We start from the raw sequence: 13,241 nt of genomic DNA on the forward strand, positions 1-13,241 counted from the left end.
CCAGGTGTCCGTGGCCCCCTGGGGGGCCAGAAGCCGGTTTCAGGGGGGCCACGGCCACTCAGGGAAGAAGCCCTGAGGCCCAACACTCCTCCGCCACCCCCCCGGAGCTAAAGCTCTGAGCCCTGGCTCTCCCTTGGGGGGCACCAGGGCTCAGAGCTTCAGCCCCACGGGCAGACCCCCTGAACCTCCCCTGCTCTTCCCCCCTCCCTGTCAAGAACTGCTGCTCTAGTGTCCTGCGCGGATCAAAAATTTGCATCTGCATCCGATCTTCAATCTACAAAGATGGGAAACATCTGCGGATTTGCAATTTGGGCTCACCACACTTCTATACTTACCTGCAGGCTTATGTCACATGAAGCTCAGAACCTCATCTTGAACCCTGCTGATTATGGCTGACAGTTTAATCAAATGTGTGTGTGTGTGTGTGTGTGTGCGCGTGTGTGTCCGTCTCAAATCATATGTGATTTGAGACACACATATATATTTATTTTCTACAACTTTTCTTGCACTATATATATATATATAGTGCAAGAAAAGTTGTAGAAAATCACTCTTTTCACCCAGAAGTCAAATTCTCACTTACAGGATGGTCTCAAATATAAACACAGCTAAAAGTTAGCATTCATTAAAACAGGATTACAATGAAACTACTGCTGCCTGCTGATGTGACGTCAGAAATTCTGTCAGCATCTGGAAATATAACATATTATATGGTTGTTCCTGTGAAGTGCTCATGATTATCAGTTGTGCTTCAACTGCTCCTAGTGACCACAATGAAAGGGTTAACACCCCTTAAGCAAGGGCTGGAAGACAGTTTGGATGGAGAACATTATATAATTTTCTAAAAATTGTGTCCTATTTCCCCTACACACACACACACACACACACACACACACACACACCCCTTGTCACCATTCAAAATATTATTTGTTGTTTAGAATTTTGCGTGTCTGCGTTTAAGACTTAGCAAAACCCAAGCAGCTAAATGGTTAAAAACAGTTTGTTTTTCAGTTCAGACACTTACATGCTGTCTTTGTAGAACATTTATTCCTTTTGCAACAGCTTTGGAAACTATTTTCTGCCTCCTATATAGGCATCTAACGTGTGGTTGCATACATGTGTCACCAATGTTATACTGTCTAACAGATCAAAATAACAACCTGAAGAAAGTACAATTTGAAAGAAATATGAGTAAAATTTTCCACTTCCTCCACCTCTCCTTTCAGTATCCTCAACAGACTTGAAACAACTGCTTTAATGCAGCAAGCAATAGCTTGTAAAAGGATGCAAGCCAGCTGAAACATTTGACAGACAGTGTTAAATACCAAGGGATTCATATCAACCATTTTACTTTAAAAGGTGCTTTGATGTTAGCTATCTTTCATGTACCTCTTTCATGGCACATTATTAAAGAAAACTGAGCTGAGGTAAATCAAGTCCCAAGGTCACATCTAGAGTTACAGTACTGAGGATACCTGATGAAATACGGACTAATGCTGGCACAAGCACTGAATACTTCTGTTAACCAATCAAACAAGTTTTACAAGTGGCTCTGAACTTTATTCTGCAACTAGATGTCAGACATCTTAATCCCCCTGCATCGCCTTGAAACCTAATTATCATAATGTGAACCTGAACGCTAGACTCCCTTCAAACTGAGAGTTCTATGAAGCAGAAAAGCAATAGGAATTAAGTTGGGTGTAACATTAGAAATGTAGAGGCACAGAGAACTTGAAAGTGGCATTTGTTCAAGTCTACAGAGTAGAACAGATATTCAGCAACATAAAACACAGATTAAAATCAAAAGGGGAATTTACAGTTTGTACAGACACCTATAAAAATACAAATGAACTTAAATTCCTCTTGAACAAATATTTTCAAATCCATTTTTCACCATTAAGAACCAACTTCAAAGTTATGAAACTCCTATTCTACCTCAGCAGAAAATTCCTAAGTATTTAAAACATTAAAGCAAAGAAATAAAATGCATTAGAAATGAACGTACAAGATTTTATGGATTTTGCTTGACTTGCTACAATATAGTAGTGTTTGAATATAAATACTAGTAGATCATCAATAAGATCAATGCTTCAAATGCCTGAAAAGCCAGAAAAAGATTTTGTCAAAGGTAAGGGAAAAGGACAAACTGTTTAAAGTCAAGGATAACAGAAACAATACAAATGACAACAAGCCAAACAGATAATAAACAAAAAACACTTAAAGTATACGGGTTACGTTCTTAATCAGCTGATGATGTTTTATCTACCAGTAATCTAATGTGCATGCTATAAACTAGTGTTAAGTGTGACTTGAAATAATTTATCGTGAATGCACTTCAATATGCTTGTATTCTTAGCATAAGACCATTTAGCAGAAAGAAAAATTGTGCTTTTTAAAATTTATTTTTAAAAACATTATAAAGCTGTTTATATTGCTCTACTCTAGCATAGCCCATCTGTCACTCAAACAGTTGTCACTTCACAGACTCCTAGAACTGACAGCAGGCCAAAGAAAACCAGTCCCAGTGCTCTGCAGATGCATTTCCCAAAGATTTTTAATTTAACTTAAAAAGGCCCATGAAATCCTGAAGTTCGTTAGCTGTCATGTTAATGCTGAACACGCTGTTGTTTCATTTTCATTTTGGGTTCTGTTAAAGCAAATATACATTTGTCTAAACAGAACATCTGTTTTGGGTATAATACATTGTATCTTTGGCAAGAACTCACAATAAAACTAACAAAAATAATCAAGAATATTTACTGGGCCTGGCAACAAAAGCTGATTTGTAACAAAAAACCTAAAGACCAGATATGACTGTCTCTGGGCTCTAGTCCAGTCCTAATCTAAATCAATAAACATCGGTCTACAAGAGAAACTACATTAAAAAAAGAGAAGTCTTGCAATTATTTTGGTTGGACTTAGGTATAGAAAGTGTGCTGGTTATAAAAGTAGTGAAAAATATTTGTTTTAAATCAAAAACTGTCAAACTTTGTTCAGAGAGTTTTTAAAGCCACACACACACACACACACAATCCATATGCCTCATTTCTTACTGCAGTCTTCAGTGATTTCATTTCTGAATAAAAACTTTATTTTGCAAAACTTGAGTATTTCAGTAAAACTCTCTACTTAGTCTGCAGAAGAGAAGAATGAGGGGGGATTTGATAGCTGCTTTCAACTACCTGAAAGGGGGTTCCAAAGAGGATGGATCTAGGCTGTTCTCAGTGGTAGCAGATGACAGAACAAGGAGTAATGGTATCAAGTTGCAGTGAGGGAGGTTTAGGTTGGATATTAGGAAAAACTTTTTCACTAGGAGGGTGGTTAAGCACTAGAATGGATTACCTAGGGAGGTGGTGGAATCTCCTTCCGTAGAGGTTTTTAAGGTCAGGCTTGACAAAGCCCTGGCTGGGATGATTTAGTTGGGTTGGATTTAGTTGGATTAATTGGTCCTGCTTTGAGCAGGGGGTTGGACCAGATGACCTCCTGAGGTCCCTTCCAAGCCTGATATTCTATGATTCTATAAATATATAACTGTTATTGTTGAAGGCCTTGTATTTTAATAGCTCATATTTTATTATATTTACTGGTATCAGCAATGTTTATAAATAGCTGATCAAATAAAATATTTTGTCTGTGTCATAGCTCTATTGGAAGACAAAATTGACGGGTATCCTTCAAGATATGTCTAAAATAAACTAAAATATGCAAATTATATAAGATTTAGAACTGCCCAGTCATTTCATTCTCGTACACCAACTACAAACAAAGGGTGAAATCCTGTCCTCATTGAAGTCAATGGTAAAATTCCCATTGACCTCAGTGGGATCAGGATTTTACCCAAGATCTCTCTACGTGCAATTCTGAAATGACTATATATGGCTTTGGAAACGGAGGACCAGAATTTCAAAGTGTGTGAGCAAAAATGAATGCCCAGCTGCAATAATTGCACATGCAAGTAATTAGCTGGATGTGTAACTAGCCGTTAGTACACAACATAAGCAGGACTGCACATGCAGTGATAGTAGCTGTACACAGAAGTTAGACATTCAATTGCGTATAAATTTTAGTACACACAATTACTCACATACTTTCCTTATTGTATAACTCTCATTGTCTGAAATTGTATCATGCTAGTTTCACGATAGGTAGGAGAAAAAAGGAAATGAGAGAGAGTAATGGTAAAAAAAATCACCTCTGCTCTCCAACCTCTCCATTAGTGATATTTTTAAAAGTGTATTTCACAGGCTTTAAATACAAATGAAGCCAAATCCTGCAGTTCCACCCCAACCGTTTCCTATCCCTCCTCCAAGCCCACATGTTCTGCAACAGCTGAGCTACTAAGAAGCTGATTTGGAAGATCTGCAAGAGCTCCCAAATCTGCTCTTTAAGTACTGCTAAACTGTTAAGTAAGCTAGCCTCCTCTGAAGGGCCAGTGAACATGCTGGCCTCTCTATTAAAAAAAAAAAAAAAAAAAAAAGGGGGGGGGGGGAGCTTCTGGGTTCCAGTATGACTGACACAGCTTTGAAGTATGCACATTGAAGACAACAGTACTGTTGAACTGAAAGCGAACACCTAGGCAAGGTAGTAGAGTGTTGGTGTACTTGAGCAGTGCTAAAGAACCAATGCTTGGAGACTGGTGTTACTGAGTTGGGTGTGAACGTTGCCTTAATTTATGTTTTCTGCTACACTTTTAGCACTGGTTTCACTCAACTGGTTTGTAAACTGATTTAGTTCAACCTGTGCAATGCCCCTCTTGTCTCAGATTAAGACACTCTTGTCTCAGATTAAGAACGTACTGTTTCAATTTTGCTTAAATTGATTCCTTAGTAGTAGCAGAATTGATACAAGGTATCCAAACAAGAGCGTCTCTCACCAGGGGATAGCACATGTTTAACTACGCAGCTGTACTCAGACTGTGTGTAGAAAAGGCCCTTGCGTTTTCATTATCATGAAGAAACGCACTTGAGCAACCTTCTCTCTAAATTAGGGCCGTCGATCAATCACAGTTAAGTCACGCAGTTAACTCAAAAAATGTATCGCGATTAAAACAATTAATTGCAATTTTAATTGAACTGTTAAACAATAGAATTCCAACTGAAATGAATGAAATATATTAGGATGTTTTTCTACATTTTCAAATATATTTATTTTTATTACAACACAGAATACAAAGTGTACAGCGCTCACTTTATATTATTTTTATTACAAATATTTGCACTGTAAACAAAAACAAAAGAAACTGTATTTTTCAGTTCACCTCATACAATACTATAAAGCAATCTCTTCATCGTGAAAGCGAAACTTACAAATGTAGATTTTTTTTGTTACGTAACTGCATTCAAAAACAAAACAATGTAAAACTTTAGAGCCTACAAGTCCACTCAGTACCACTTCTTGTTCAGCCAATCACTAAGACAAACAAGTTTGCTTACATTTAAGGGAGATAATGATGCCGGCTTCTTATTTAAAATGTCACCTGAAAGTGAGAACAACATTCATATACCTCTTCATGCTTCGGCCACCATTCCAGAGGACGTTTCCATGCTGACGATGCTCGTTAAAAAAATAATGCATTAATTAAATTTGAGAATGAACTCTTTGGGGGAGAATAGTATGTCTCCTTCTCTGTTTTACCCACATTCTGCCATATATTTCACGTTATAGCAGTCTCAGATGATGACCCAGCACATGTTCGTTTTCAGAACACTGTCATAGCAAATTTGACAAAATGCAAAGAAGGTACAAATGTGAGATTTCTAAGGACAGATACAGCACTCGACCCAAGGTTTAAGAATCTGAAGTGCCTTCCAAAATCTGAGAGGGATGTAGTGTGGCGCTTGCTTTCAGAAGTCTTAAAAGAGCAACACTTCGACGCGGAAACTACAGAACCCGAACCACCAAAAAAGAAAATCAAGCTTCTGCTGGTGGCATCTGATTCAGATGATGAAAGTTAACATGCATCAGTCTGCACTACTTTGAATCATTATTGAGCAGAAACCCTCATTAGCCTGGTTGCATGTCCTTTGGAATGGTGGTTGAAACATAAAGAGACATATGAATTTTTAACAGACTTGGCACGTAAACATCTTGTGATACCAGCTACAACAGTGCCATGAGAACACCTGTTCTCACTTTCAGGTGACACTGTAAATAAGACGCGGGCAGCATTATCTCCTGCAAATGTAAACAAACTTGTTTGTCTGAGTGACTGACTGAACAACAAGTACGACTGAGTGGACTTGTAGGCTCTAAAGTTTTACACTGTTTTATTTTTGAATGCAGCTTTTTTTGTACATAATTCTACATCTGTAAGTTCAACTTTCATGATAAAGAGACTGCACTACAATACGTGTGTCATAAATATAAAGGGAAGGGTTACCACCTTTCTGTATACAGTGCTATAAAATCCCTCCTGGCCAGAGGCAAAACCCTTTCATCTGTAAAGGGTTAAGAAGCTAAGATAACCTGGCTGGCACCCAACCAAAATGACCAATGAGGAGACAAGATACTTTCAAAGCTGGAGGGGGGGATGGGGACGGGGGACAAAGGATCTGTCTGTCTGTGTGATGCTTTTGCCGGGAACAGATCAGGAATGCAGCTCAGAACTCCTATAAAAAGTTAGTAAGTAATCTAGCTAGAAATGCATTAGATTTCCTTTGGTTTAATGGTTGGTAAAACAGGCTCTGCTGAATGGAATGTATATTCCTGTTTTTGTGTCTTTTTGTAACTTAAGGTTTTGCCGAGAGGCATTCTCTGTGTTTTGAATCGGATTACCCTGTAAGGTATTTACCATCCTGATTTTACAGAGGTGATTCTTTTACTTTTTCTTTAATTAAAATTCTTCTTTTAAGAACCTAATGGCTTTTTCATTGTTCTTAAGATCCAAGGGTTTGAGTCTGTGTTCACCTGTACAAATTGGTGAGGATTTTTATCAAGCCTTCACCGGGAAAGGGAGTGTAGGGCTTGGGGGGATATTTTGGGGCGAAGACATCTCCAAGCAGGCTCTTTCCCTGTTCTTTGTTTAACACGCTTGGTGGTGGCAGCATAGAGTTCAAGCACCAGGCAAAGTTTGTACCTTGAGGAAGTTTTTAACCTAAACCGGTAAGAATAAGCTTAGGGGGTCTTTCATGCAGGTCCCCACATCTGTACCCTAGAGTTCAGAGTGGGGAAGGAACCTTGACAACTTGTATGAGGTGAATTGAAAAATACTATTTTTAGTTTTTTATAGCACAAATATTTGTAATAAAAAATAAATATAAAGTGAGCAGTGTACAATTTGTATTGTGTTGTAATTGAAATCAATATATTTGAAAATGTAGAAAATATCCCAAAATATTTAAATAAATAGTATTCTATTATTGTTTAACAGTGCAATTAATCACGCAATTACTTTTTTTAATCGCTTGACAGTCCTACTCTAAATTAATGAAGCTTTGCTGGAAATGTAATAAGACACGAAGGAGTGTTCATTCTTGGACCATCAAAACATTATTCAGGTTACTGACAGTACTCATTCTTCTGACTCATGCTTCACAATGTCCCTCAAGAAGTACATCAATGGCCTTGGTAATTGCTCAAATAGTCAACTATACTTGCCAACTGTCCCCTTTGGCCAGGACTGCTCAGGTTTTTTAATTCTGTCCTGGGTATTAGCCTCCTCAGTCCCAGGCAGCTGGCTGAACTATCTAGTGAAGAAAAAAAAATACTTCCTGCATCTAACAACTGCTTTCAAGAGTAAGCAGCAGGCTTCCTCTGCATGCACACACACACCTCTGAGCAGGGAGAAACAGCAGCCAGACAGAAGAGCAAGATGAAAGTTCAACCTCCATAAAAGATAGTCAAGGAGGCCAGAAGTGGGGGACAGACACTAAGACCCCAGGCTCAGCTTATCTGGAAATATTTAAATAGTGACAGCTACGTGGCTAATAGCATCCAATATTCTGAATAGGTTTACTGCAATCAAAATTATTCCACCTATTATTCCTTTTAACGTCATTATTGGTGCCACCTTAGTTCCCTATACAAGCTCACCAAAGCAGAGACCATCTTTTCCTTAAGTGTGCACCTAGTACAATGGAGCCCTAAATCCCAATTAGGACCTGCAAATACTAGCACAACGTAAATTAATAGTGATAGTGATACTAAATAGTACTTTAATTATGCTAACTTTTTATTTCAGCTATCTAAAAGTTTATATTTCACTAGAAGTTTTACAACTAGTTTTGTCAAAAAAGACAGATTACTCATTAAAACATATTATAATTCTTGAAACTTGAGAAAAATCTGTCTCCATATACTGTTATTAGAGAAATCTACCTACTTGATACTTTGGGTTGAAAAATGTTCTCAAATTCCTATTTCCACATGCATTTTACCAGTTCCTAATATTTTTATTTTTAAAATATTCCATTACAGTAGCGCCACAAAGTTCAGCCCAAGAAACTGACAGGGCTAAATATTTTGGAAGTTCTCTTTACATTCCTATTCTACCAACAAAATAAATGTAAAAAAACACAAAGAAAAGAAAAAAAGCAAAGCATGATAAGAAAAATGTCCACAAAACCTGTTATAAAATAAAATAAAAATATCTTGTTGCACGAACTTTAACAAACAGATATTTGCATTCTGTAGCACAGAGAACTGAAAAAAAAAAAAAGACAAATGACCATTCAAACAAGTTACAATTGCTTCTTCCAACAATGAATAAAGCACTGATATTTCAATAACTGGCTTTCAAATTTTATCTAAATGAATGACAATAAAATTTTACAATATGAGTTTTTTCCAAACATATTATAACTGTCTTCCATGCTAACCGAACTACACAAAGCCCCTGCTTTTGGGCTAGAGTCAATAAAAAGCTTCTGCAGCCTTGTATGAGCTTCCGATTTGAAAACAAACATTAAAAAATTTAAACAGGACCCCTAGAGCGCCTTTTGAAATAAAATCAGATTAATCATTGGTTCTCATCACAAATTTATACCAGTGTGGAAAACAAAGAACAAATGGACTTACATGACAACATAATTTCCTAGGAAAAACGCATTTATTGCAAATTTCTGTCAGATCTCTTTTCAATCTATGGATTTGACAAAAAACATTAAACACACAGAAGATGACAAAAGTCCAAAGAGAGAAAAGCAATCCCTTTTTGGAAAACTTAGAACTTCTTTTTACTGTATCCATCTTAACATTTCGAAGGAGGAACAAAAATGGTTGCTTTTTACTTTCAATGTAAACGCTTAAATGCAAGATTTTAAAAAATCCTTTGAGAAATAATAGTGGGTAGAGGATCAAGAGGACTCCTTCCTGTATTTCCATGAAGGAAACCAAGAGGCTCTGTCCTCTGGTCAGAGAAAGAGAAGCAGCAGACAAACTTACCATTCACATCAAAACCCAAACAGAGGCTTTTCAAACAGTTCTGTTTGAATTCTGAAATCTAATGGTCAAAAATTGAGTTTTGGGCAAGATGAATCCTTCATTACCCTTGCTGTGCATTAACAAAGGACTTTTTCCAGACAACTTAATACCCAAAGGATCAGCAAGCTTTCCATAGCATAGACAGATGATACCAGTATTTAAATTGGCATTCCAGTGGCCCAGCCAAGCAATCAGCAACCTACCGTTGCTGTAGCGAAACACAGAGGATATGGGACACAGGTCCTCAGCTGAGGGCCGAGTTCCTTGGGCTGGCAAGACTTGGGGACTGCGATGGAGGAAGCACACTTATCCTCAAGGAGAGGAAATGTGTTGAATGATGCTCTCGTGAACTTCTCCAGCCAACCCATGAGTGGGTTACATGCTTACGTACTCCAAAGGGAGCCAAGTCCACTTCTCTACGGGCAGAAGGGTGGGCCAAGCCTGATATAATGACAGTAAAAGATGGAGAGGAATGCAGAGGAACTACCTTTAAAAAAAACGCATTTAAAAGCACCTACTGAAATTGCAATGTGTTGAAAAGGAAAACAAAACGTCAAGCAAAGGAAGCAATCTTACCAATATACAACATCCAAGGGTGCAAAGTACTTTTTCATAATTAAGTCAGCAAAGTAAGCTTCTGTCTCCCTGCAGGCAGTCCCATTGCCTATCACAACAGTGCTGCAGCTTTAAAGGAGATAAAGGACAAACATTCAGTTTTCCTGCATCATTAGGGATGTGTAGTAATTTTATTTTATGTAATAGGTAAGGCTGTACTCAGCAAGAACATGCCGCCATCTTCCACACATAGGAAGATCTGCGGAACCCTGTAGACATCAGCACCTCAGCATGAACTAGGCTGATTAGCCAAGAGTTAAACTGCACTGTGGCATATTACAAAAATGTGTCTGGCTACAGTAACTACAAAGTAGCTAGTACCCTGCAACAGAGAATTCCATCCCCTTAGTTGCAAGTACAACAGCAAAGCAACTTTTAATTGGCTCTAGTAGTAAGACTTTTCAAGGGCTTGAGGCATGTATGGGGGGAGGGACTGATTGTCTGAAGGTTTGAGTGCATTGTGATGATGTGAGTGGTGAGAGCAATAATTTTCGCATATCTCTTACAGAAATGAACAGCAATCCTAACTACAGGAAACACAAGGGCTGTAGTACATCACTCATGACTCTCCTTGGTTGTCTTCATGTAAAATCATTTTATTGCACAGACAGGAAAATCCTTCCCCATGCAAAATGGCTTCTATTCAATTAAACAGAAGCTAAAATAAAGAAAAACTCATTTTGGAAGCTCACTCAATGGAATAACACTGGATGGAACTGCCTCCAAAATAGTACAGTAAGGGCCAAAGCTACCATTAATCCCAGGCTATCAACAGGTACGCATGAGTGTTTAACATCAACCTCCTAATCCCTAGTGAACAACGTCCCACCACCCAAAACTATCCCAAAATGTAATATAAGTGGCAATAGCTGTTCATAAAAGCTCCCAAAATAGACTAGCATGGGTGCTGCACACTAGGAATAAGATGAATTGGCACACCTTTGTAAATACATTTCCACAGCATCTAATTTGTAAACTAATTATATTCACTGCTTGATTTCAAAAGCATCTAATACATACAATATTTTAAAACATGAATATAAATTGAGCAATATTCAGCCGTCAGCAATGAAAGCAGAAATTCCACTAAATCTCTGGGCATCCTGTTTGTATATCCAATTTTGACGCAATGTAGATATTTATCTTATTTATAGTTTAATGAAAGCTTCATCATCATACTTGTAATGCAGAAGAAGTCTCCTTATCTTTTCACCTTCACGGAATCCTTGTCCAGAATGCAAGTAGACAACATCAGTATGGAGTATCTGACCTAGAATGAGGAAAGGCAAAACCATTCAGTTAGAAATAGAAAAATCCAAACAGTATTTCCTGCTGAACTACCTAGGTGAAGGGCTGATTCACAAGAAAAACATTTCAATAATTATCCACCATTTTCTTATATACTGTGTACAACTGGGTTCACTGCCAGAATGAAATGAGTTGATGGACTTTGCCTAGCTCCTAGTAAACATGTCCACATAAAAAACCACCAGCACCAAACAGCATCACTGCTTCTATTCAGCAAATATTTTTGTGATTAGAAAAAATGGTTCCATGGGGCAGGAAGGGTTTATTGTTGTAATCTTACATTTTAAAGATCTGCTTAGAGAGAGGTGTGATCTAGTGGTCTGAGGACAGACCTAGAAGCCAGAATGCCTAATTCTAATTCCAGCTCCAACAGAAACTCCTTCTGTCGGCTTTGGCAAGTCACTATACCTCCCTGCAAAGCGGGGATAATATTAATGGACAGATTAACAACATATCCTTGCATCCATGAATACAGGCCCCACATTATTACCACTGCAGATTTCAGTGTGTCTACTACAGCACGTATCCAGAGACTGAGGTCTTGTTTAGACAGTGGAGTAATGTGCTCTATGGGGGTTGGATTTCTAAAGCATACTAATTGGTCCATTTAGACCAGGGGTAGGAAACCTGCAGCACACAAGCTGATTTTCAGTGGCACTCACACTGCCCAGGTCCTGGCCACCAGTCCAGGGGGCTCCGCTGCTGGCCTGGGGTACTGGCCACTGGCTTCCTGCCAGCCGGCCCCCAGCCACTGGTCCGGGGGGGCTCTGCTGCCGGCCTGGAGTCCCGGCCGCCAGCCCAGGGTTCTGCAGCTGCACCCAGCTGGCCCACTGGCCCCAGCTTGGGACAGTGAGGGGTGCAGACGGGGCAAGAGCAGGCGCAGCTCAGCACCCTCACCTTAAAAACTGTTCCAGCGCCACTGTGCTGGGATATTTTTAAGTCCTGATTTGCTGCTTACATCACTAGCACACCACGTGGAACAGCGCACTGCGTTTGATGTTGAGATTAGAACGTACATGCAAGAACTGAAATCAGAATTTTCTGACAGATTTCAAGATTTCCAGCGATTTGGCCCAGTGCTTTCTTTTCTAATTAAACCTGAAAAGTTCAACGAAAGCAACTTGGATTTGTCTGTATTTCAGTGGATGGGTGTTGAAGATTTCGAAATGCAGCTCATTCAGTTAAAAAGCTCAGAATTGTGCGCATCAAAGTTTGGAGATCTGGGGAGTGCACTTGAAACTACCAAGAGAGATCATGGGGCCTCTGTTCTGACCTGCTGGACGTCCCTGCCCGTGCAATTTAACTGTTTGAAGAAAATTGCGTTTGCAATGCTTTCAGCATTTGGATCCACATACCTGTGTGAACAGGTATTTTCACACATGAAATCTGTCCTCTGTCCCCCTCAGAGTCGGTTAACAACTGATCACTCAGAAGCCTGTATGCAGCTTAAAGTATCCAAATACATGCCAGACATTGGAAAACTCGCAAGGAAAAGCCAGGGCAAGGATCACACTAAACTGATAAGATCTGCATTTTAAATTTAACTTTAAATGAAGCTTCTTAAACATTTTAAAAACCTTATTTACTTTACATACAACAACAGCTTAGTTATATGTTATAGACTTATAGAAAGAGACCTTCTAAAAACATTTAAATGTATTACTGGCATGCGAAACCTTAAATTAGAGTGAATAAATGAAGACTCGGCACACCACTTCTGAAAGGTTGCCGACCCTTGATTTAGACCTTGTTCATGTGCCTCATCGTCGTGCTGTTTGAAACAGCACTAAGTTAAAGCACACTAGGGAACTTTAATGCACACCAGCAGGGTCTATACAGACCAATTCATGTGCAGCACATCAGCGTGCCCTAAAAATCACATCCCCATAAAACGTTAC

The 13,241-nt window shown here is 38.8% G+C and overlaps 1 protein-coding gene across 10 annotated transcripts in view; it reads right to left on the reverse strand.

The window, feature by feature from the left end:
* The window catches only part of SRBD1 (S1 RNA binding domain 1), a 222,780-nt gene that overhangs the window by 136,546 nt on the left and 72,993 nt on the right, over positions 1-13,241 (reverse strand). For 9 of the 10 annotated variants that reach the window (XM_043543785.1, XM_043543783.1, XM_037895846.2 and 6 more), the window contains 2 exons: positions 11,215-11,305; positions 9,997-10,104 (listed from right to left, as the gene is read on the reverse strand). In XM_043543785.1, the coding sequence (XP_043399720.1) occupies positions 9,997-10,104; positions 11,215-11,305 (199 nt within the window). The remainder of the gene's footprint in view (positions 1-9,996; positions 10,105-11,214; positions 11,306-13,241) is intronic. The other variant, XM_037895850.2, reaches the window with a different exon arrangement.

This window comes from Chelonia mydas, chromosome 3 (genome assembly GCF_015237465.2).
Source record: "Chelonia mydas isolate rCheMyd1 chromosome 3, rCheMyd1.pri.v2, whole genome shotgun sequence".
Taxonomy (NCBI): domain Eukaryota; kingdom Metazoa; phylum Chordata; order Testudines; family Cheloniidae; genus Chelonia; species Chelonia mydas.